This window comes from Anser brachyrhynchus, assembly GCF_964034855.1.
Source record: "Anser brachyrhynchus genome assembly, chromosome: 9".
In the NCBI taxonomy this organism is placed as follows: domain Eukaryota; kingdom Metazoa; phylum Chordata; class Aves; order Anseriformes; family Anatidae; genus Anser; species Anser brachyrhynchus.
The window spans coordinates 5,179,176-5,204,353 of record NC_137703.1 but is presented as its reverse complement, the minus strand read 5'-3'; the positions used below and the strand labels follow the sequence as shown (position 1 = coordinate 5,204,353).

Below are 25,178 nucleotides of genomic sequence, written 5' to 3'. Positions count from 1 at the left end.
AGATAGAGCAGGGATTACTGAGATAAAATCTTCTCCCTAATAAATTACTGTATTATCTCCTTTTTTAAGCAGTACACAGAGAGGGAAATGCTGTGAACCCCTCTTCTGCTGGAGGACCTGTAGCATCACAAAGTGGTTTGATTAATGCCAGCTGGCACGATCAGTGGCAGTGGGATGGAAGGCAGAGCTTGCATCTTGTGTCCCCTGGGCTGGTACCACATGCTGTGATAAAAATTAGTTTATTTTCTTAATGTATGCTGATACCTAATGCAGATATAGCCAACACGTTGCGGTACCCAATGCACAGAAAAAGATTACTCTTCTATTGTGGGATCCTTGTAGTGTAATTGAAGACTGAAACATTTTATACATGTTAATGTCTCTGCTTTGCCGCTATCATTCTGCATCAATAACAATCCTCTTTAGGCTTTATCTTGTCATTGGCTAAAAGTAGAGCTGCCACCAAGAAAGATTATATGATTTTAAGGCCATCAAAGAAAGAAACTAGATACTTGTCCCCATCAGAGCACCTGTTTCATAAATCATTTAGGCCTGCAGTTATCTGTGAATGTCTTACCTTTGCAGAGTGCATGCATTTTTAATCAGCTTTGAATAATGACTGTGTGGGGCGGGTTGATCAGTACATCTTGTTGCTCCTGCAGTTGGTCCAGCTTTACAGAAATCAGCTTTTGAAGAGTCCCATTGAAAAGCACAGCCAGCATCGTGCATGCAAGCTAAACAGAGAATGGAATGTACAAAGCCACAATAACAGGATAAGAAACACACCCAAATTAAGCTTAGGGATCCAATAATTTTGTGTCTGTGCTGTGTAATAATTGCACTTACAGCAAGAGCAGCGAGCTCACAAACTTTTTATAAATTATTCATTCCTCTTTATCTACTGAACTGATTGCAAACTTGAAGCAATTATTATCTTCAGAACAGAGAACGGTGGTTGAGAGAGAACTCAGTAATTAGTACGTGTTTACACAATGATAATTACATCCCGAAGCCGTTAAGGCGTGTGATACTGCTGAGCAGGGAGGCAGGGGCAGCAAGGCTGAGCTGGGGTCGCAGGGATGGGGACAGGCGGTGTGCCCTCCCAGCACTTATCCTGACTAATATTCTGGGAATTTCTGACTAAGTCCATCCATGAGTTCTAAATAAAATTTGCTGGTTGTTTTAAGACAGCAGTGTGTCAGGGTCAGGTTTTTACTGAAAAGTATCCTGACATAGTAAGTACACAAGGAGTTTGGTGAGTACTGAAGTCCACCGAAATCTTCTCCCAAACTGTTCCAGTTAAATATCCCGCACTACTCTGAAGATGCTCATAGTCCATCCTCCAGCAGGTCTCACTGCAGCTTCCATTATCCCGTGAGCCGCAGGGCTATGGTGGCTCCTGCAGCTTCAAGTGCTGGGATCTTGTTGGTATATTTGTACCACAAATAATACATCTGAAAGACCAATTGTTGGGAAAAAGTCTCAGGAAAAAAATGGCAAAAAAAATCATCGTACGGTGCCACGATGGGATGAGGAAGAAGAGAAGTCTGTCACCAGCGTAGCTACTGTATGAAAACAGGGCCACCAGGACAACACCACCAGCACTGCCCAGTTCTGCTCCGTGGGGATGAGTTTCCCCCAACATCACGGTGTGCCTGCAAGGGGCTGCAGCTGCCTGTGCCGGGGGAACATGCAGCAGTGAGGTCTTGCTGCAGGCAGGGCTGTGGGGGAAAAGACAAAGCTCTCCCCAGAGCACTGCAGACACTGAGTCAATGCTGCGAAAATGAGGCACGGACCTGTGAGAGGGCTCTTCTGTAACAGGCTGTAAATCTTTGGGTGGTTTGAACTCTGTTCTCAAAAAAAATCCACTGTAACTTAATTTTAATGGGAAATGGGATGCTCTGGAAGCCCAGAGACTGGGGAGGGGGAGTCACCATGGTGCACTGCAATGCCTCTGGGCTCTGACGCTGACTGCAGCCCTGGATACCTCCCGGCACCTCCAGGCACATCGGTCTCTTTCCTTTTCCCCATCACTTTTCCCTTATGTTACTTCATTTTATTTTTATTTTTTCTAAACAGGTGTTTGCTACGCTGAGTTCGGTGTGCGGGTCCCCAAGACCACGGGCTCTGCCTACACCTACAGCTACGTGACGGTGGGCGAATTCGTAGCGTTCTTCATCGGCTGGAACCTCATCCTGGAGTACCTGATCGGCACGGCCGCGGGCGCCAGTGCCCTCAGCAGCATGTTCGACTCGCTGGCCAACCACACCATCAGCCGATGGATGATCAACAGCGTCGGGACGTTGAACGGGCTGGGTGAGAACCAGGCCGGAGGCACGCGTGTCTTGCCGTGTTTCTTCCGTTAATTAGGGCCCGAAAAGTAATTGGAAGCACGTCAGAAGACAGACATAGATATTAGGTTTCATTCATTATTTACCATCTGTCTGCCTCTGGTACTTTGCCTTTGCATCTGGTTCACGGGCTGGGTTTTGGGGGCCAGAGATACGTGATCCCAGTGCTTTGAGCCTCTTTGAACCGAGCCAGCATTTAGCAGAATAAACACCCAGAAAAATCCTGTTAAAGCACACACAGAGCCTCTTAGAAAGTGCCAATCGAGTTGATCTGTAGAAGCTCGGTGCTGTGACAGTCCCATACGACCAGTAACAGTCCACAGCTCCTACCAGTAACAACAGCTAGCTCTCCCATAATCCTGTCATGAAAATTTAGTCTTTGATCGATTTTTAATTAGTACTTGGCAGATAGACGTTGTGCAAACTGAGACCTGATCATTTGTGTGCTGCACTCCCCAAACTCCTAACAGTGTGTTGAGGTATCAGGATTTATCAACTTAATAAAAGAGCTCTACTTCACAGAGGCAGGGGCACCTGGAGACCACCTTCGCAGTGAGATCAAGGAGTTCTGCAAAACCTCAGGGTCTGAAAAGCATTACTAAAGACCCCCCCCCCCCGACTTTCTGGAGTTGCTTTCTGCAGCTACAGATGAAGAGTTACGCACCTCTTTTCTCTTACCCAGGGAAAGGAGAGGAGTCTTACCCTGACCTTCTTGCTCTGGTCATCGCTGTCATTGTCACCATCATCGTGGCCATGGGAGTAAAGAACTCGGTGGGGCTGAACAATGTGCTCAACGTCATTAACCTGGCAGTCTGGATCTTCATCATGATAGCCGGACTCTTCTTCGTCAAAGCTGACAACTGGTCTGAAGGGCAATTTCTGCCATTTGGATGGCCAGGGGTAAGTCCTGTGCATGCAGACGGTGGGGCATGTGGCACCTGCGTGGTGCTACCCCCCCCACCACATGCTCAGCGTTGCTTGTGGTGCACGGACCCTGCTTCCACCTCACTCCCCAGGTCTTGGCCCCGCTAAACCCACCTGTGCTTCAGCCAGAGACCTCCAGCTGCCAGCCCTGCAGGCTTGGAGCCCTCCTCACTCCACCAGACCCAAGGAACACTGCGATGCTTTGCCCGTGTCTCCTAGAATCCCTTAGAATTAACCCTGCTCTTCCCCCAAATTGCATGTGACAGTGTAGCCCAGGAAATGCCACTAATCCTCAGGCTCACTACAGCACGATGAGGTGGCCGGTCAAGGAAGGGCACTCAGGAGGAGCTAGCTCAGCCTCTGCGGACGGGGAGATACTTACGTTGGCTGGTTTTCAACAACAATGTTCTTGAGCATTTGTTTTGAGCACTTCATAATGCCACCTGCCAGTGCTTATTTTATGGATGTTCCCTCAGAGCTTACTGAGAATTTGGACATATTTGGCTTTTTTAGCTTGCTTGCACTGGTTTTTATCCAAGGATGAACAGAGACTGAAAATATCTCAGCTGGCCCAAGCCCAAGATAATTTCTCAGATTTACACTGCTCGACTCCATTGGGGTTTTGTGCAGAAAAATAAGCAAGAAAATAAAGTAAACCAAGAATCTCGATTACTGAAAGGGTCCCAGGCTGCCATGCAGTCCCTTCACTGCCCTTCAATAAGTCAGTATTTCTCTGCCAGAGCATGGCTGTGAGGAGAAGAGCACTGAGGCCCATCTGAGAGCAGAGGTTGAATTTACCTTTGGATTGTGCTTGGCATTGTGTGCCATACAATAGGAATTAAAAAAAGAAAACAGACAATAGCTGTTTTGCTCTAATTCAACACACCAAATATCTCCTGGCAAAAATACATATTTTTAAAAGATACACTCATTTAAAAGATACATCCAAAACCCTATCAAAATCAATAGGGTCTTCCCATGATTTTCAGGTGGCTGTCTCTCTCCAAAATCGGTTGCAGAAGGTAATCCACCACAGTGCAAGCATGAGATCCCCAGGAGCACAGGGATACTTTAAAAAGTTAATTAGAGGTAGTCCCCCGCAAGAGGTGAATTTTCCTGTGTGCTCCATCACTAAACAACTGAGACAGAGAGGTGATGGGCACACAGTATCCGGCTAGCCAGATGCATGTAGGGGTTTTGGAACTGTAAAGTAGCTCTCTCCTTACAGCTTCACAGTCCTTAGCCTGCTTCTTTTGTTTCCTATAAATGTCCTTGCTAATACTGTACATTAAAAAAAGATAATAAAATAAAATAACTAAACAGTACAAATAATTCCTTATCCAAGTGTTCCAACCTGTCTGCAGCTTCCAAGCAAAGCAGAGGTTGTTTGGAGAGCAGCGCGCATCTGACTGTTCGTGCTCTGTTCTGCTTCCTCTGCTAGCAGATCTTGCTACCCCATGAGGAGCCTTGCTAAGAAGGAGCATGTCAACATGGTACAAATCCCCACTAATATAAAAGGATTTGGGTGGAATATTGGGAATTGGTCAGTCTCCTTGCCTGTCACTGCCAGGATGTCCCAGCAGATTTGGGCACTGTGCAGGCACAGGTCTGTGGGGCACCATGAGTGGGCTGCAGATGCTTCAGGTGACTCGGGATACACAATGAAATCCGTTTCCTAGATCAGACCACTGGGTTATGGCTGCTACCAGGGTCATTCCCCCAATGGAGACACCCGGCTGTAAGTATGCACCCCCCAAACCAAGCTCCTTTGTTAAAGCACCCAGTTTGAGAAGAGACACCATGTCTAATCCTAGTCCTGGTTTTCATAGAGAGCCTCTGGGCTCCCAGAAAGTGGCAGGACCTGGTGGTCCACAGCATTTTCAGTGCCCTCACACATCCCTAACTCCACTCCCCAGTTCTTGCCAGATCAGCACAGGCAGAATGTGTACAGACGGTTTTGCCCAACCATTGGTTTTGCTCAAGCCCCCGGGTCTTCCACGCAGGTGCTCAAAGGGGCCGCGACATGTTTCTATGCCTTCATTGGCTTCGACATCATCGCTACCACAGGAGAAGAAGCAAAGAGTCCCAACACCTCCATCCCGTATGCCATCACGGCCTCGCTCGTCGCATGCTTGACAGCATACGTGTCCGTAAGTACTAGCTATATGCGCATATATATGTATATATACACCCTGCTGGACATGCTATGAGCACCTGCTCAGCTCCTCTCCCCTTGAGTCGGTGTGCCCATTCAACCCTCGAACAAGGGCCCTTTCTTTGGTGGGATCTGAGACATCTGCTCCTCTCGCCTTCCCCAGGTGAGCATCATCCTCACGCTGATGGTGCCGTACGATGCCATCGACACCGAGTCCCCGCTGATGGAAATGTTCGTGGCCCGTGGCTTCTATGCGGCCAAGTTCATCGTTGCCATCGGGTCCGTGGCTGGGCTGACCGTCAGCTTGTTGGGCTCCCTCTTCCCGATGCCGAGAGTCATTTACGCCATGGCCGGCGATGGGCTGCTCTTCAGGTCAGTCACACCCGCACTGGCATTTATTTGTGGGACCTGGAGGGGAGGTGTGCTGGGGGGACAGGGGCTGTCCTGTGCCCTGACAGCCTGGAGCTGTCACCACAGGGAGCACAGAAGCATGCACAGGCTCAGGGCTTGGGGAGCAGGGCATGCACCAAACTAAAATCAGGAGAGGTCTATACAAAAGTTGCTCGTTTGTTGCTGGTGCCTAGAGATTGAGCTCATGTGAGGATGAGCATTTAATTCGAGTTGCTTGCAAAGGGGAGCAGCCTATTTTCACAAAAACTTGGCATTTATTTGCAGTTGCAAGTGCCAATTTCAGATTGTAAGGTCAGTTGAAGCTAGATCTAATTCCAGCCTCAGCCTCCACAGTATTCCCAGTCCTTGGCTGTCCAGAGTCCAAGCTCCAAAAAGAGCTGAAGTGATTGCAGCTCAGAGCCTGCCCCCGTGCCTTCCCAGCCAGGTACAGGTTATTGTGACAGGGAGCCACGACAGTAAGCAATTTTAACCTTCTGCAACGGTTTTTGTGCTCCAGGTTTTTGTCCCACGTCAGCTCCTACACAGAAACTCCGGTGGTGGCTTGTATCGTCTCTGGGTTCCTCGCGGCGCTGCTCTCCTTGCTGGTCAGCCTGCGGGACCTGATAGAAATGATGTCCATCGGCACGCTGCTCGCCTACACGCTGGTCTCCGTCTGCGTCCTGCTCCTCCGATACCAGCCCGAGAGCGACATCGACGGCTTCGTCAAATTCCTCTCGGAGGAGCACACCAAGAAGAAGGAGGGCATCCTGGCCGACTGCGAGAAGGAGGCCTGCTCCCCGGGGAGCGAAGGAGAAGAATTCGCAGGCCCACCGACCAACACGTGTGGGGCAAAAAACCTTCCGTCGCTGGGGGACAACGAGATGCTCATCGGGAAATCCGATAAATCCACCTACAGCGTGAATCACCCCAATTACGGCACGGTCGACATGACCTCGGGGATCGAGGCAGACGAGTCTGAGAACATCTACCTCATCAAGCTGAAGAAGCTGATCGGCCCTCGCTACTACACCATGCGGATCCACCTGGGGCTGCCGGGGAAGATGGATCGCCCCACGGCGGCCACCGGCCACACGGTCACCACCTGCGTGCTCCTGCTCTTCGTCCTGATGTTCATCTTCTGCTCCTTCATCATTTTCGGGGCTGACTACATCTACGAGCAGAGCTGGTGGGCTGTCCTCCTCGTCGTGCTGATGATCCTGCTCATCGTCGTGCTGGTGTTTGTGATCCTGCAGCAGCCAGAAAACCCCAAGAAGCTGCCCTACATGGCGCCTTGCCTCCCCTTTGTCCCCGCCTTCGCCATGCTGGTGAATATCTATCTCATGCTGAAGCTCTCCACAGTCACATGGATCCGATTTGCCGTCTGGTGTTTTGTGGGTGAGTCCCAGATTTGTTTATTTTATTTTGTTTATTTTTAACTGAGTCTGTTTTGAAAGGGTGTTAATAGCAACTTTGCCAATCAGTGCTTAGGCTGATGCCTTTCAGCTGGGTTACCCAGGCCTTTGCGTTTGCCCCATGTAACACCTGAAGATCTTAGAAACCTCAGTTAATCAAGCCCCCAGACTACAGCTAACTGGAAAATTACACCTCCAGAAAAATGTCAGTTTGATGGAAGTAAACTGCTTCATGCAAAGGTGACTATTTTGATGAGCATTCTGATGCAAAGTAGGTGGGTTCTGGAAATTGCCTCCCAGGCAGGTTTCCTACAGAAATCTGCCTGCTTTCTTGTTATTTCACCCACTTGAGCTCTTTCAGCAGCCCACACTAAAATCTCAGCATTGTGTTTCCAAAACCCAGAGCCGCCCAACCCCAACAGCCCTGGGAATGGCAGGGCCACAAGATGGTGGGCTCCAGCTCCTGGGCTTGGTCTGAGCCCCTCACTTTGCGGCAGGGGGCTCTCAGGACATGCAAGGCTTTCTTGTGGACCTTTATGGCCAAATTTAGGCTTCCTGGCAGGTAGCCAGCAGCCTGGCATGTCCATAGCTTCCTTTGCTTTACATTTCAATTCACATCCTCCAAAAACCCATGAGAAAAAGAGCGGCTCTCATAGCTTCTCCTGAAGGCTCTCACGTCTGGACTACAGAGAACTGAAGCAAGGAGGAAATATCAAAGTCGAGGGCTTTTTAGGGAGAAATAGTAGTCATATGAGCACCCACTGAGGTCGGAGGCAGCTGCTGTCTCCCATAAAGGCAGGGATCGCCAGACAATAACATGAACAGGCCTTGGACCTCCCTGTGGCATCTCAGAGAGGTTAGAGCAGTCTCAGGGTTCCCATCCTTCGGGGGGGAAGGTTGCTACCCCCTTTTTTCCTCCACTTTGCCATTCCCCCTTTTGCTGCAGAAGGAGGACAGGGAAGGTAGGCGGCCTCCTTCCTGAGGTCCCACAGCAAAGCTCCATCTCTGAGCAACCCCTGGCCCCAACCGAGCCGCTGGCAGTAGCTGCCACAAGCAGCCTTTGGGCTGGACACACTCAGTGCTTTTTTGGCCCTCCCAGGCAATAGGTGAAGCTGCAGAGCAAGGGAAAGCCCTTCCACCTGTCCCTTTCACTTCAAAGCATCGAGTTAATCCGCTGTGATTAATCCCTTCCCCTGTGGGCACATCCAACACCTCTCCAGCTGTCAGCAGTGGCAGCGACTCAATTAAGCCACACGGCTGACGCGTGAAGGACCCCGCCAGCCTTCCTGTAGGAAGCAGGAAGGTGAGACGAGGCAGGGCCAGAGGGATAATGTGAAATGACTCTGGGAAGGGGAGGACAGGATTTTGGAGCTGTTTGAGTACCAGATGTTCTGAGCCCGACCACCCTGGGGCACGCGGTGCTGCAGGTACCACCAGGAGAGAGATTGAGAGCATAGCAAAAATCCACAGGGAAAAGGATGGTCCGGAGGATGACAGGAGGGAAACGCTGGCTTTCAGCACACAGGAGGCTGGGGCAAGCCTGCCGGGAGCTGCTTTCCCACCAAGGCTGCAGATGGCACAATCACATGGCGAAGCAGCCGTCCCAGCTGATGTTTAAAGCACACAGCTCTCCGGTCACAGCTGAGAGCAGGACAACACACGCTCCGTGGTTTCAAAGACCAGACATCCATGAAAACACACACAAGCTTAAGAATACAGGAGCATTTACTTAGGTTTAGCTCTCGTCGGCTGGAGCCAACCTGGTGCTAGGCTTGTGGTGAGTGGGGCTGGACGCTGGCATGGGCTTTGGGGTCAGGCGCAGCTTTGTGGGGCCTGGGCTGGGAGAGGAGCGAGGGCACGGCATGGGGCCAGCCTCCCCTCCAGCCTCTCGCTCTCGCCCACCCCAGGTCTGCTCATTTACTTCGGCTACGGGATGTGGAACAGCACGCTGGAGATCAGCGCCCGCGAGGAGGCCCTGCACCAGAGCACCTACCAGCGCTACGACGTGGACGTCGACCCCTTCTCCGCGGACGACGGCTTCTCCTACGCCGCCGAGGGCGAGAGCTACCCGGGCTGGGGCCCCGCCGAGGACAAGGGCTTCTCGTACCAGCAAATGGCGGGAGCAAAGGAAAGCCATCGGACCAGTAGCAAATCGAAAAGCAAAGGCAGGCACAAACCGCCCTCGGAGGCCCTGATCGCTAACGACGAGCTGGACTACTCGCCCGAGTAGTGGGACGGGCAGGGGCACGCCGCGCCGCCCGGCCGGCCAGGAAGGGGCCCCGCGGCTCCCCTGCCCCATCCCGTCCCCCGCCGCTGCCCCGTCACCTCCGGTCCTCGGGACACGCTCTGCGACCGCCGCCGACCCCGAACCAAGCCCACCCAAGGGTGTCCCGGGCCGTGCTCCGGGGAACGTGGGAGCCCCGGTACCCACCGAGCCCCAGGCGGTGCTGAGGGGAGATGTGCCAAACCGGGAGGGCTCTGAGGGGTGGAAGGAGCCGCACGGGGGGACGAGATGGGGTTTTCCCCGGGGAACACTCACCCTACGGCCGCAGCAGTGCGACGCCGCTCTTGCGTATTTGGCACTTTCTTCGCACGTGTGGTTTTCCTTTTTTCCCTTGAACCGCCCAGCAGTGATAGCTTAGCTAGAGGGGCAGGCGGGTGGGAAGCAGAGACGGACAAGCCTCTCCCAAGGGGTAGCTTGGAGCGAGATGTCGGCCCCACCACATGGCCCGTGCTGGAGCTAAGGCGCTCAGTGCATGCAGCAGGGCTGCCCCTGTGTCCATCCCCAGACCCCGAACCCAAAGGTCCCAAATACTGGGATTCAAAGTTAATCCGTATCTTTCTCCTCTCTAGACAGCCTCCAACAAATCTTGAAATCCCAGCAGGGCCCAACATCCCATGTCTGAGCTTGGTCCTATTTCTGGTCGCACCGCGGGCTGTGACCCGCTCCTGCCTTAGCCCACCTTGTGCAAGCGGTCATCGAGCCCCACAGGCCGTGTCACCAAGGCTGGACGCTGTGCCCACCACTTGGTGTCTTTCACAAAATGACCGACCCGTCGTTCCCTTCCCTATCAGTGCTGGGCACCACTCAGCGCTCGTTCTGGCCCTGGGCTTCAGGGCACGTCCATGCCCCACGGCTGCTCCTGCCCCACAAAACAGAAGGAGGCGGTGGCCCGCGGGGCAGAGGCACTCAGCAGACGGACATTTCTCACCATTAAACCCCCCGGTACAGCCACAGCATGGCCCCATCCTGCTCCTGCCCCCCTGCGGCGCTGCCAGGAGAGGCTCTGGCTGTGGATGTAAAAGTGTCCCACCTGCAGCTCCTGTCCCAGGTGGCTGCCAGCCATAGCCCCTTTCCCAGTGAGGAACAACCTCACTACCGCCAGCTTCTGAAGTCTGTAACCACGGGAGGGCTTCAGGATGGGAGCAAGGATTTGGTAAAGGACCCGTAAGCATTGCTCTGGCATCCCCTGCCGCTGCCCGCCCCTGCCAGGCTTCTACAAGCAGAAACCCCAAGCGGCTCCCACCCGAAAGCTGTCGTGATGCACATAAGCTCTGCTAACCCTCTTGGGAAACTGCCCCGTGCTCAGTCCCTGTCGGTGCTGAGCCCTCACAAAGGTCGCTTGTGCTCCGCTGCTCTCCTCAAGGATGCCTTAGAGATGCCCAAGGGGGACAGCCCCTCACAGGTCTGGCTTTATCTCTGCTGGGAGAACGACTGATGCTAATTTCCTACCAGCTCTCCTACCAAACCCTGGGGTGGTTGTCCTCGCCCCGCTTCCCCACGGCATTTAGGCATCTGCCGGCCCACAAACACGTGCCCAAGTACCCTGTCGAGTCGAAGCCTCTTGTTCCTTTTGCAGCCTTAATCTCCTGCTACAGAGCAGTTTCCAGTACCAGTATCTGTCGTCGTGTCTCCCTGGGTATCATCTGGCAAGGGCCTGATCCTTGCTCCTGGTGTCTGTAGGCACCTCTCCATTGGATCAACGCGTTGAGGGGGGCTGCTGGAGTCCTTCTGCAGCCCTTCACCCTTCCCCACCCCTTCCATGTCCCCATCCCTCCCTGGGAAGCTGGGCAGGACGGCTGCACCGCATCCCCAGGACCACCAGGAAAGGACACGTGGTGCCCGAGGCGCGGGTGGGCACCCAGGGGGTGTATACGCAGTAGGAAAGCACGGGCAGAGCAGCGCCAGCACCGCCACGGCCCCGCTCAGCACCCGGCCGCCCTGCCTGGGGCCTGGGGCAGGTGGAGCAGAAATACCTCACGCCTCCCACACCGGCTGGTCAGCCCCTCGGTCCCACCAGAGACCTTCTCACGCCGCGGCCCAGCACGCCAGCAGCCTCCGCGCCGCAGAGGAATCACGCCCCGAGCCCGCTCGGGCATCACGGATCCGGCTTGTAAATGGTCCTCACTCCTCTCGTTTTTGTTCGGTCTTTCTGGTGTAGATCTTGCTTTCTTGCAGATGGTACTTTCTGGTGTAACAGTTCTCCGCAGTTCTGGTATAAAATCGGTGTATTTGTTAAAGGAGTTTGTTATTTTTTATTTATTTATTTATTTTTGTGGTTTCCAGCAGCCCATTGGTGCACTGTACAATGGGGTCTTGTAGTGTGTCATGAGAAAGAAAAAAAATATGCAGATATGTTATGGAGTGATTTTTATTTTCAGATGATTGTGTTGTTGACAAATATACATATTATATATATATATATATTATCGAGATACTAAGAAAAAAATCTAAATTTACCAAGATCTGTATATTTTAATAAATGCATAAAGCTTTATTGTGTGCCTTTACATTAAAACAAACAAAGATGAACTAATGGATTTTTAAAGGAAGTCAGAGGCAAATGTATCTTAGTATCAACTTCCGTAGTAATGTAAATCTTTTAAATGAAAGACTAAATCAAAAAAAAAAAAAAAGGAATTTTCCCTTATAAATTTTGTTAAGCTGATCAGTATCTGAGGGTCCAATATATTTTCAATGCTAAATTGAAATTATAGGTGAACAAATCTTGCCTTAAATGCTTCAAAATTTCCTTTGTAGAAAATCCACTTCAACGGGCTGACTTCGGTATTTACTTGCACTGTTGTGAAAGAAAATAATGGTTATTCATTTACACAATAAAAAAAAAAAAAAGAAAAAAAAAACACAAGAAAGAAAAAAACTGCGAGCCAATGACCACAGGTTGACTACAGCAGCGCGAAGCCCCACGGGGCTCCTTCGGCCCGGGAGCACCGGCATTATCCCAACTGCTCGTGGTGCCGCCGGCACTCGCCTTCACCCGGGGACCCCAGGACATCACGGCACCACTGCCACCCCTGCATGGCCCCAGGGGCACGGCCACCTCACCCCTGGGTGCACAGCGTCCCCCGTGGGCTCCGTCCTGATATTTGGGGACGGTGCTGCCCAGACGGTGACGGGGACTCGCCCCGGCCCTGGTGGAGGCTGTGGGTGCTGACCCAGGGAGGGCTCCACTGGGAGCTCGGGGAGCACCAGCCCCGAGCCAGGGTGACCACAGGGCATGGCACGGAGCAGGTCTCCGAATTCGGGTGATATCTGACTCGATTTGGGCTCTTGGGTGCAACGAGCACCCAAAGCCATAGGGAGACAGCCGCGCTGCAGCCAGCCCAGCCCAGTCCCACTTGTGATCTGGAGAGACCCTGGGGCAGCGGGGTATTTCAGAAGGGTGGAAGCAGGTATCCCAGCTGTGATCCTTTAAAAACCTGAGGAGTTTAGTGTTCTTTGTGCTTACTCCAAAATCTCCCCTCTGCCATGCCAGCACCGATCCAGTCCCACACTTGGCACCTCCTCTCTCCGCACACTGCGGGTTGCAATTTTACGTCTTCGCTGCGGCTGCTCTGGGATTGTTTTGCTTTGCTTTTTTTCCTCCCCTCCTTGAAATAAAGCATCTTCCTTCCTCCGAGCAGCTTGCCTGGAGCCCTTCAGGGACCGGATCTGGGGTCAGCTGCGGGTACCCAGTGACCCTGGGCAGAGCACGGGGAGGGCAGGGAGACGAGTGCCACTTCCAGCCCCACTGAGTCCCTCCTGCGCGGCAGTGCATCCCCAGCCCTGCATGCCTAAAGGTGCCAAGCTGCAGACCAAAACAGCAAAAAAAACAAACAAACAAGTGATGCCTGGAAGGGCTCACTCCCCTTAGAGTCCTGCACCAGCACAGCTTCATCGCAGCACCAACACCGTGCTGGAAAACAAGCCCTCTGACACCACTCAGGCCATCCTCCCTCCTCCTGCTGCACTGACAGGGTTTTCTGAGCCTTCCCCTCCATTTGCAGGGCAGTGTCGCAGCGGGATCCTGCTCCGAGGGCTCCCTCGCCGCCAGCCCCGGGGTTAACGGGCGCACAATCCACAATCCCGGCCGCCTGCACAAGCTGGCACGTCCCCGCGCTGCCCCGGCCCGCGGCACCCGCACATCAATGGCAGCACTGACGGCGTCCCCGCGGCGCACACAACAACCGACTGTGCCCTGCCCCTGATGTAATGGCCACAAGTGTCCCACGGCTGGCACACACATTGTGTGTGCTGCAGGGCACGGCGGGCAGGAGAAGCCGTGCTCAGGGCTGCCCAGGCTCAAAGGCAGATGCTTCCATGGCTGTCCTCCTCCTCCTCTCCTTTTAAATGCTCCCGTCCTGGCACGGTGAGGCGTGGAGCTACAGCATCCTTGGCAGTGGTGGGATTGTCCAACAGAAGCAGACCGAGACGAGCAGACAGACCCCAACCCACCACAACTTGACCTGCAGCCTTGTTTTCAGATTCTTCCCCACCACCCCAAAGCGCTAGGTCGGAGCTCTCCTCCTCTCCCGCTCCACGCAGCAGCCCCTGGCCATTGCTCTTTCCCTGGGCCTGAAGCCCAGCTCACACCAGTTATCTGAACTGAGCTAACGTCCCTGGGAACAGATGGGATTCGGTATCAACGTAATTAAATTGCTACAGCCTCTAGTAAGGACAGAGCTAGCTCTCCATCTTATAGTTTTAATCAAAGAGAGTGACGACCACAGATCGGACTCTTATTTTAGCTCAGAGCATGATGCCTTGTGGACTTCAGCACGCCCAGGCAGTGCTAGGGCTGTACTTCCACTGTCCCAGTGGGTTTCTAACTCTCCCAGATGTAGGGAGTACCATGAACCCCTACCCTGGTGCAAGCCACAATCAGGAACATTGAAAGAACCATACAGGAGGTTACTCGGGTTTTAAATGTTCCCCCAAAACAAGAGGCACACTGAACTCCACAGCAAAATCTCTTGTCCTGAATTGCTTTAAAAAAAAAAAAAAAAAAAAAACACTTCAAAATCATTGGGAAATCTTTGTCATGGAAAAGCCAGCTATGGAAACACACAGGAAGGAAGGAAAAAGAGAAGGCAGCGTTTGCAGATACTCTGTTATTTATTGTACAGTATTTCACTTAAAGTACAAAGGCATCATCAGTACTCACCAGAATTGTGCTGTAACAGGTGCATTACGTTGAGTTAAAAACGTGCTACTTTAATGATGCAGGACAGAACATAAACTTGTGGGAGAAAAGCAAAGATTTTTTAAAAATGTAAAAATACCTTTTTAGTAAGTGATCTGTACAAAGGAAAGAAAAAAGAGAAGGAAAAAAAAAAAAAACAAAACACCATGAGAATGCAGAGATTAGAGCCCTCAAAGTCATTTGAAACTATGTACAGAGGCACTGTTATTTACCGTGTGGTTAGGACTTTGGGTTCTGCTTCCTTCATACTGATGACCGGGGGAGCGCAGGAAATACTGTTACTAAAATGATCAAATCCGTACAAAAGTATTTACAGAGAAAGGCAGAAAAACTTCCCTACTCTTCCGAAAGAGAAACATTTGCCTGGTTGGAGGGTTGCAGCCTTCCTCCCTGCCCTCCCACCCGCACCTTGCCAAATTGCAGTGACCTTGAACAGGGGAAAGCAAAGAGCTGCTGGAGGCCTCTCAACAGCAGGGAAGCGTCTCTCTCGTGTCTGTTTTGTTGCTTTAAACTCTCCTATAACCAGGTGAGCTAGGCAGTAAAAGAAAACCCCTAAACCCCACCTGAAGGCCCCGAACCATCCGAGCCATGCCGGCTGCGGGAAGATGGGGCAGGTGGCGAGGACGAAACAGGCAGGAGGGAGGGGTTGGGCTGGCCGGGGCGTCCTTTCTAGAGAAGGGCTGGGACAACGCAGGTGGGGACGGGAACGCTTGGAACCGCCGGGCAGTGGGGCTGCTTTTCTAAGGTCTTCCCCCGGGGGCCTGGCAGCGGCGCCTGCCAGGAGAAGCGAGCGCAGTGCGTGCAGTGCCAGCAGCCAACGCGCCCGGCGGTGGCCGTGGAGGTGCCGGGGACCCTCACACGTGGGCGCTCTTAGCGTGGGTCGGGGAGCTGGAGCCCGAGGCGTAGTAGAAGCGGTTTTCGCCGAAGGTCTGGGCGTCCCCCGAGCAGCAGACGATGACGCAGCCACCGAAGAGGCAGAGGGCAGAGCCGATCCAGCCCGTGTACAGCGAGTAGCCGAAGCTCATGATGGTGGTCTCGCGGTGGGCGCAGACGGGGAACCAGATGGTGGCAACGACGCCGCACATGGCTGGGGAGACAGGAGGGGAGAGTCACCGCAGGCCCGGCCTCACGCTGACCGCGGGCACACCAGGGGCGCCCAGAAAGCATCCGTCGGCCCCTGGCATCCCGAGACAGACCCACAAGGTGCAGCTGTTGCTCTGATAACTCTGTGCAGCTTGGCTTTAACCTCCTGCAGCTCGTTTCGGCCCCAGAGCACAGAGAGGAAGCCTGTCCCCGGGCCTGCGCAGTCCCCATGGTGGGACTCAGCATCGCTCCTGGTTTGGGTGCTCCCAGAGCAGGAGGCGGCGTGGGGAGGCCTGAGCTGGGCAGAGGTCGAGAGGGAACAGCAGTCTCCCCCCGACACCAACAAACAAGAAAAACCACTGCTGCTTGACACAACCTGGTACCTTACACGGGAAATGGATTTCTTCCCTAGAACAAGGGAGCAGGGTGAGGAGTGAAAGTCAGCCCTGAAGGGGACGCTCTGGAGAGCTGCAGATTTAGGACCACAAAAAGCCAAACACACCGATAAGAGAGTAAAACTTGGGTCTCAGAGTTAACTCCTCTAAATCACTATTTCTGCATGAGCTCACGTGCTACAGCTTCAGCCCACGTCAATCAGCATCGCTGCAGTTGTTCTAACTGAATGGCCACAAACATTTACGAAATATCCCAGTGCTTAGCAAGACAGAGCAGGGTTCCCAAAATACAGGCAGAAAATGGGCAGGAGTAAAAGGAGCATCAGTGCAGGGTGCTGGCTTGTTTTATGGAGTAGGAAACATCTCCCAAATCTGGAAAGCAAATTCCTCTTCCCTGTGGAGAATTTCTCTTGTCAAGTAGTCTGACAAACCCAGCAAGGCTTCCCAGAAACCTGTTGAAATGAATAGAAATGGGGCCTTATCCGGAGGGAACATGGTATTCAACCCACAGTCTACAAAGCAGGTCAAAAAATGACTGAGGACTTGAAGTTTTGCTCAGGTTTTTCCGTGAGAAGCAGGAAAGCTGCTGGGCAGGTGGCGTGTGAGATAGATGCCCTCCGGACAGTGAAGTGTTCGAATTCAGGACTTCGCAGGCAGCCAGGCCGGAGAGCACAGCGCTTTCCGTGCGTGGTGTGCTCAGAGCACAGAGAAAATACGTGCCCTGCATCCTGCTCGTGTCACTCCGCTCCTCGCCCTCAGCGAGGGTCCTTCCTCCATCCTGCAAAGCCCCCGCGTGCAACAGGAGCGGCTGTGTCAACCAGCTCACAGGAGCAGGTCTTAAAACAATACTCCTTTATGGCCGGTACATCTGACAAGAATTAATCCGTCAATATTTACTTGCCTCCGGGACAAGCTGTGCAGGACTCCATCCTTGTGGCTATCAGAGAATCAGAGCAAAACAATAACAGGACTGTGGCAGCGGTACAGATTTCCACCGACCGCGTTAAAAGATAGCTGGGGGCGGTGTCAAAAAGTTAAGGTTGCAAGAGGGGAAAAAAAAGGGGTGAGAGAAAAAATAAAATTGTTTAGTTAGAGCAGAGAACAAACCATAGCTCCTGGCCGGTATAGCAGAAAACCCATCCCCAATAGCTGCAGTTATTATGAGAAAAAATATTTTCTTATGGAAAAGAGGAGAACATTGGAGGATGCTAATAAAGCCAGCAATAATTTTGGGCCTTCTCAAAGCAAGGACCCTGTGGCTTTGGAAGGAATTTTTGGAGAAGGCAGGGAGGGGAGAAGAGCCGTTCTGCGTGGGGATCAGTCCTGCTCCCAGCTCGTGAGCCTCCAGTGCTTTAAAACAAAAATGTATCAGATGAGAATCTGCAAAGCATTCTGATGGGCTCCAGACAAAAAGCGCCTTTGTTGTCCAAAACGACACAATCATCTTTTCTTTCTCTGTCAGCAGTAAATATATATATATATTTACGTCCATAGAATATAAGAGCCTTATCTTTTCCAGCCCTCCCCCCGAGACGGGACCGAAGAAAACACTTGCGCTGGGCTGAGAAGAGCTCTCAGGGATGCTCGGACAATAGCAGCTCTTGTGCATATGGATCAGCCACATGTGAAAGCACGTTATTTTAATGCTGACAACAGTAGGAAGCTGAAACACCAGCCAAGGGCTCTGCAGGGGTGGGTTTGGCCTCTCTGCCTCTGGAGGCTACCAGCTGCTGTCAGTTACCAGCAGTCCCAGTTGCCAGGAGGAGGATTGCCCCGAGACAGCGCTGGGCTTCATTGCTCCGCGTGGATTGGGCACGGTAAATCCTCCTCCGAGGTGTGCAAAGGATGGTCTGGAACTGCGATATTTCATTCAGGTGCTGCGCACAAATTTCGGACTAGCATCACAGAGGAAAACTGAAGAAAAGCTGTTTTGCCAAGGAACCCAAAAGAATAGGGCATGTTCCAGTGCATTTTATGATAGGCTCCCTACAAGGAGGAGCTGTTTGAGTAGGAGCTGTTGCTACTTCTCTTTTGTGCTAATGCTGAGAGCCTCTGCCTCTCCCTAAAAGAGAACGAGTACAGATAGCACAGCTGTTGTTGTCAACACAGTCCAGCAGAAAATAAGAGAAGGCCTGCAAACAGAAGAAATGCTTCTTATTAGGCCAGCTAGGTTAGCTGGAAAAAGAGGCATGTGTTGGGGCACATGCATACTGGAAAGCTCGCCTGCTTTTTGGAGCTCGAGCCTCATGAAAGCCTCTACCTACTGGGGTCACCCATCGCCATCAGCCCACGGGGCCATCAGCAGGCCCGAGTCCTTTTTGGCAATGCTCTTGCTCAATCCATTGAGCTGAATCTCTTAATATCGGGCATTATAGGCATGGTTTAATTAGCCGGTGGAAGCACACATGGACAGAAGGTGGGGAGGATAGAGCACTACAGCCCCGGCTCAAGGGACTGTGAGTCCCTGCCAAATTCCCTGACAGTAAGTTACAAGTTATCTGCAGAAGAAAGAATGCTTCTCTTTCATGGCTGAATTTAATTATCCTGAGTTGCCAACTCGAAGTCAAGATTTCTTTTTCAAAGCAGTTGGTCTTGCAGAATGAAATAACGGATATGCGACTTTTTGTTTCTCTTTTAAAGGCAGGCTTTTTATCTTGATATCTATGGTTGTACAAATAAATCTCATGAAGTCATTCCAGCTAAATAACATCACAGAACAGCACGGTATCCACTGAGAGTGTTGGAGTTCATGGTCTGGCCTCCAAAAGCGCAAAGCCCTGTGCACAGCACAGCAGTTGTTCAGTGGACCACACGCAGGTCTGTGTATTTGCTCTGATGCCGGCTTTCGCTTCTACCTGAGCCGCCTGCCCACCTGGGAACGCAGTACGTTTTGAGGCTCAAGCCACTGTTTGCATGTTGCAGTGTAAAGCGATTTATTGGTAGGACTTGATGGTCTTGAAGGTCTTTTCCAGCCTAGGTGGTTCAATGATTCTGGGATTTCTTCTAGGGGGAACAGTGTGGTTTACAAAGGTCTTTTAAGCTTCCCAAAAGACAAAGAAAAAAAGAAAAAAAAAAAACATTTTCAAACCTTGGCTTTCCTGGGGTAGAGTTCTCCGAGAGAAAGCCATTTCCAGAAAAAAAAAAAAAAAAAAAAAAAAAAGCTATTAATATCATTTATTTGGTACACAATAGTTAATATGGTCACTTTGTTGTGGTAATTCCCAATAACTCACATATTTTCCATCTGGTTTTCAGTCTCTCAGGTCCCTCACTTCCCCTAGGAAAATCACCGCTTGGGTGCCAGCAAGGGGTCCCCTGAATTAGTATCAACAACACAGGATGGGCCCGGGTTTTTCCATCAACACTAGAGTATGAAATGTTTTCATACCAGCTCAGAGCAAACCACTGCTGATGGTTGTTTTCAGCAATAAATCAATTCTCTTGGTCAGATAGGATCAAGCAAAGACATAAATACATCAGCAGGCAGGATAGGAGGGTGTGCACACATGTTGCACTCTGCAGCCTGCTATTATCAGTGGACAGAAAAATCAATGGAATATCTGAGCCCATTGTTTTCCTGGCAAGTTTTCAACTATTTTTTTTTTTTTGGTTCCACGCTGTGTTTCAACCCCTTCTTTCCTTTTTAATGGTTACAGTGATAACTGCCATCCCCTCCCTGAGCAACAAGCGGTGTTTTACCGTGGGGCCAACTTCCACGGTCACATCCCCGCTCTCAATATATCTGCTATGTTTGTGAGTGTTTTTGGATTTGATTTCTTTTAGCCAGACCTCTGGGGTCTGGGTTTGACTTAGAGGAGAAGGATGGAGCCCTTCAGGTTGGATAGCAAACACTGAAAACCACAAGTGAGGGTTCAGTGGCCAGAGAATAAATAAGAACAGTCTAGGACTTAGTGACTTTTAAGTCAGTATTCTGCGTTTTGAGGCCTGATACTCATACTTATTAAATGCTCTGGAATGGTAACACCTCATTTTTCAAACAACAGATCATTGATCAGCTTAAATAATGTCAAAGTCCCCCGAGCTCTGTACGTTACTCTCCTTCCAAAGACACAGTCTCGCTAATCAGACTGGAAAAAAAATAAGTGTTTGTAAAAATAAATATGGGTTTGGGCTGGTTATATTTTCTGAAAAGTTTAAGAGCAAAAGGAACACATTAATTCTTTATCTGTAATCTGACAAAGAGAGCATTACTGTAACTGTGACTAAAACACCTTTGGGTGGTGCAGTTAGGGTGGTGTGGTGCCCAGCTCCCAGGACCTGGGGCTGCCCCTGCCCAGCTCACGCAGGACACCAGTGGTGTGAGCAAATCCCTTCTGCTGCAGATGCTCCACAACTCACAGGGGTGAAAACAGTGAGAAGACCAAATCTGACCCAAAGGGCATCTGTCTGCCAGGGTCTCTGTAAATACCCACTTGCCATTCTCACAGGATCTGCTTAGTGGGAAAGCCCGTTCTGAGGCGGAGAGGAGCCGTGCGGCTGAGCCTGGCGTGCTGGTGGCCTCACTTCTGCTCCTCCAGCTTGTGGGGCACTGCAGCTCCTCTCCTTCATGCTCTTACATCTGTTCTCCCCACCGGCACTACACCACAGCAGGAGCAGGGCAGGAGGTGGCACACCAGATCCCAAAACCCCTGGTCCACCACCAGTTGTTCCTGTATAACTCAATATTGGCACAGCAATTTGTTTGCCACATCAGCTGGTCCTGTAAACCTGTTGCCCTTCTGCTGTAACCCTGTTGCTGCCCTTCAGCAAAGCAGATTTTGGGGCAATGCTCTCAGCTCCACATCTGCAGCCATGCTAAATGGGGCTGATCTACAGCACAGTTCTCCTTGACCGAAACCAAAAATTCACAGTTGTCTGCTACAAAATGCAGCTCTGCTGGCACTCCCCCACTTCCCAGGACTAAGATATCAGGCAGAGCAGACTCCTCCATCTCTAAAATTTCATCCACAACAAGAAAAAAACACTTTATTTCTCTGCCAAGACCAAATCTGTGACTCAACGTTTCAGGCCAACGATCAGGGCCATGCTCCCACAGCTCTCCTGCGTGGCTGCTCCTGACCGGGATGTCCTGAACAGGCCCTGTCGAGCTGGTGGTAGGATTTCCAACTGTGGCAAGTGAAATGGCACATTGGTTTCACTCTCACTGTGCTTTCCCTTAGGTTTCAGACATACTGACTCGTCCTAAATGCTTCCCACCACTGCCTGCCTCATGGGCTCTTCCCCAGCCGGGTACATGCAGGCAGCAGCTCCCCAAGCTGCAGCACCGAATACCTCTTTCATGGCAGCTATATGTGGTGCCCACTTGAAAAAAATAAGGAGAAGAAGAAGAAAAGACGAGGATGATGTCAGCGCTGGCTGCCAGCGAGCAGCAGAGCCGCACAAAGAGGCCACTTTCCCTCTCCCCTCCTCCTCTGCCAAACAAACGGGTAAAAACAAGGCACCGCAGCCTGTTGCTGAGATGACGAGGCCTCAAGAACATGCAGGTGTTGCGTGGAGGACAATGAGCTCCACAGTCTGAGCTGCTCAAAACAATGTCCTCCGCGGGCCCCGAGGACGGGAAGAAATTCCCTGGGGAACTCGGAGGTCGGGGGCAAGGCTGGCAGGAGGCAGGGGGACACCTCCGTGCTCTCCCCCCTGATGTCCCCACAGAAAAGCACCCCCTGACTCGTGAGCTTCTCCTCCCACAAGGCTCAGCCAACTTTGCCCGGTGCTCCCCTTGCTCATGCCTTTGGTCGGAGCACTTGAGGCCCAGCCCGGCCTAACCCGGCCCGCTTGGAGGCTTGGAGGCGGCACCACGCAGCACCACGCGCGCCTTACCCAGGAGGATGATGAGGATTCCTCCCAGCTGGGAGCGGCGGTACTTGGCGGCTCCGGGCTCGTGGCCCATGCGGATGCAGGGCAAGACCGTTATCAGCAGGAAGATGGCAGGAAGGCCCAGGACGGAGGCGGCGATCATCAGTGCTCGACACGCTTGGACGTACCCTGTTGGTGAGGCAAGGAAATGGGATTTTGATTATTCGGCTTAAGAGGAAGAAAACTTTGGGTGAAGGTTCCCGCCTGATGAGCTCAGAACACGTGCATGGAGCGTTGGAGACAGGTTCAAGCCATTGTGTGAATAAATATTGACAGTGAGACCGCAGTACCGTGGTTAGTGCACGAACAGGGTGGTCATGCTCAAAATTTTCCATGGCGTAAGGAGCACTGCCCAGAAAACACAAAGCCTTCCCAGCAAGATGTGGAGACATCATGGAGCTGGGAAATAGGGGAAGGGACAGCAAAGGAAACAGGGAGGAAGGAGTTTTCCTGAATCTCTTCAGCCTTGATTAAATAACTAGAATTTAAAGATTCGGAGATCAGCTTCCTACCACCAGACGAGGTCCGCAGTCAGGCAGAGGAGGGCTGCAGAGCTGAAGACCCCGCACTGAAACACGCAGGTCTGTCAGATACTGCCACCAGGGGATGCTGAGGACCGGGGAAAAGGAGGGGCAGCAACCAGGGTCACGCACCGGGAGTCCAGCTGACCACCGGCACAGACAGAGGAAGAGAAATAACTGCACTTTGCAGAGTTATTTGAGCTCTCACAGCCAAAGCCAAGCTATTCATCTGGGCCCCTCTGGACATCGCGGGTTCCCCTGGCCTTCCGTCAGTCACCACTGCGCCCTTCCTGTCCCCTGCAGCAGCAGCAGACGGCACAAGGCCGTGAGGGACAACAGGGGCTGTTCAGGGCAGGCTATTTCTACTGGTCTGTAAGGGACTGTGTCAGAACATACTCAGTTCTGAGTACATACAGCTCTCGGGACAGCCCCCACAGAGTGACAGTGCTGGCTCTCTTTCCCCTCCTGTTAACAAGAAGAAGCTGCCACACGCAGACACGGTGTTTTGTGATGCCGCAAAGAATAGCAGCAAATGAGGGCCTCAAGCAAATCCCACCAACACATGGATAAGCGAGCGGCAATGAGGATTTCACTCTTCCTGAAAAGGCAGAGCCCAGGTATAACAAACATTTCATTGATTTTTCCGCAGGAAACTGAACAGAAAAGGTTCTCTGAGGGGTTAAGGGCAGAAAATGAGAAAACAAAGAAGATGGCAATGCCCAGTGTGGTTTCTGTGTAATCGATCTCTATCAAACATGCACACAAACACACCAGTTTAAGGACTTGGCTCAGTCAATGAAAGACTCTAAATACAATTCAGCGAGCAGGCAGAGCAAGGATGAATTCCTCTCGTGGACAGCTATGGGTCTCAGATGAGTTACAAGCAGAAGAATCTTGCTTTGTGATCTGTTTCTGCTGAAAAGAAACATTGCTTTCTGTTGATGAAAGACTTATTCACTTATTTATTAAATTTCATTCAATACTGTTTCTTCTGGGCAAGCTTTTTCTCTCTATTCTGTGCTGTATCATGCAGAACAATAGTAGCTATAAGGAAAGTAAATCTACTAAAATATAAGTATGCATGCACAGAAAGGAAGAATAGGAGCTGGTCTGAGAGATTTAAAATTGCTGAACACTGTGTGATACTGACTAGGCATTGTATCAGAGAGTATTTCAGAAATAATCTTTCTAACAGCTGTGAAATTATTTCCACAACAGTTTAAACAAATAAATAAGGAAAAATGAATGCAAGCTACAAGGAATGGTTATTTCTGCCTTGTCAGATTTGGAAGGGGCACCTCTGAAATTCTTGATGAGGTGTAATCTAAAATGTAGCAGAACAAAGAAACACCACAGAGTTAACAGTAGTTGAAATATGTAAAATCATTAGGTAAAATAATTAACTGAACTTACAGGGACAGGATCACACAAAGACGGGTTTAGTTAGCTCAAAAGATGTAGTAACACTGATGAAACACCTTGCTTAATGCTTGCTTTGCAGTAAACTAGATGAAAATTACTATATGATTAGAAAGTATCATGACAAATTAAGTGTAGTTATATCTCTTTACTGTGTAAAAGCTCTGTCTTGTGTTAGAACATACCCAAAGGACAAGACCGTCAAGACCAATGACAACCTTTCAGAAGATTAAAAGCCATAGCAGCATTAATAATAGATGTCAAAAGATTAATTATACTCAAAATCATTTCAAGGAATAGATCCTTAACATTTGTAACAGTTCATCATCATCTCAAAGCGAAACTCAAAATACTCTCTTAGATCTCAATATACTACACATGTTTTGTGATACAACTTGGAAATGAGACGTGAAAGGAACAGCGAGTGTTTATTAAGGGCAATGATTGATAGCATTAAGTGGATTTGAATAGCCAGAGATAACACGTCATACCTAGGCACGATTAAAACCAGGTAGAACTTAATGGGTATCATGTTAAGGGCTATCACTCAAATTCCTTAGCATACTTAATGGACCGTCTCCCGGGCTGGTGAAGTAGAAGGAGCTTCGCCAGCATTTCACCCCACGGCGGGACCGCACGGAGCAGCGCCTCGGGGCAGGAGGGACGAGGGCACGGATGGGGACACGTACCTGGCAGGATGAGGATGTCCACGAGGGGCTTGCAGTGATAGAGGCCTGTCGCCATGACGCAGTCTGCCCACAGCCCCTTGGACCCCAGCTCGTCCATTTTCCTGCAGGTGGTAATGGTGTAGCCGCACGTCACCACCCAGTCGTTGGTGGCGGTCGCCACCACCACCCCGATCCACCCTATGAAACTGCAGACAAATCCAGCCAGGTGCAGGCAGGTGGCCACCATGTCGACGACGCCCTGGTCTCACGAGCTGGACCCGAGAGCAGAGGCAAAGCTTTGGCAGAGCCGGCTGCGGAGCTCTGCGGGGCAGGGCAGGATGCGTGCTGCTGGGACCTGCCGCCAGCTGGGAGCGGGAGGGACTGGACTTTGGTGGGAAGAGGTCCCCCAGCACACACATCTGCCTCTGCCCAGCTCCCTCCCTGGGAGGGGTCAGAGCTGCCTCCAGCCCCACGGCGCATGGGAGGAGCGAGGGGGGAGCCC

The 25,178-nt window shown here is 51.4% G+C and overlaps 2 protein-coding genes across 2 annotated transcripts in view; one reads left to right on the top strand and one right to left on the bottom strand.

The window, feature by feature from the left end:
* SLC7A14 (solute carrier family 7 member 14) overlaps nt 1–14,905 on the top strand; it is a 27,060-nt gene extending 12,155 nt beyond the window's left edge. Inside the window, exons 3-8 of the mRNA XM_080605411.1 lie at nt 2,080–2,316; nt 3,034–3,251; nt 5,279–5,425; nt 5,594–5,802; nt 6,338–7,215; nt 9,140–14,905. Coding sequence (XP_080461537.1) covers nt 2,080–2,316; nt 3,034–3,251; nt 5,279–5,425; nt 5,594–5,802; nt 6,338–7,215; nt 9,140–9,462 — 2,012 coding nt within the window. The 3' untranslated portion in view covers nt 9,463–14,905. The remainder of the gene's footprint in view (nt 1–2,079; nt 2,317–3,033; nt 3,252–5,278; nt 5,426–5,593; nt 5,803–6,337; nt 7,216–9,139) is intronic.
* CLDN11 (claudin 11) lies at nt 14,610–25,178 on the bottom strand. The gene is made up of 3 exons (XM_080605429.1): nt 24,698–25,178; nt 22,033–22,197; nt 14,610–15,803 (listed from the first exon to the last, which is right to left on the bottom strand). Exons 1-3 carry the CDS (start codon nt 24,921–24,923, stop codon nt 15,571–15,573), a joined length of 624 nt encoding a protein of 207 aa, XP_080461555.1. The 5' UTR covers nt 24,924–25,178; the 3' UTR covers nt 14,610–15,570.

Excerpts from the sequence above, each read along its gene's own strand:
- CLDN11 (XM_080605429.1), bottom strand. The coding sequence starts at position 24,923 with ATGGTGGCCACCTGCCTGCACCTGGCTGGATTTGTCTGCAGTTTCATA. Across the intron at positions 22,198-24,697 it reads GGACATCCTCATCCTGCCAG|GGTACGTCCAAGCGTGTCGA; the intron begins GTACGTGTCCCC and ends CCTCACCAACAG. Across the intron at positions 15,804-22,032 it reads AATCCTCATCATCCTCCTGG|CCATGTGCGGCGTCGTTGCC; the intron begins GTAAGGCGCGCG and ends CTGTCTCCCCAG.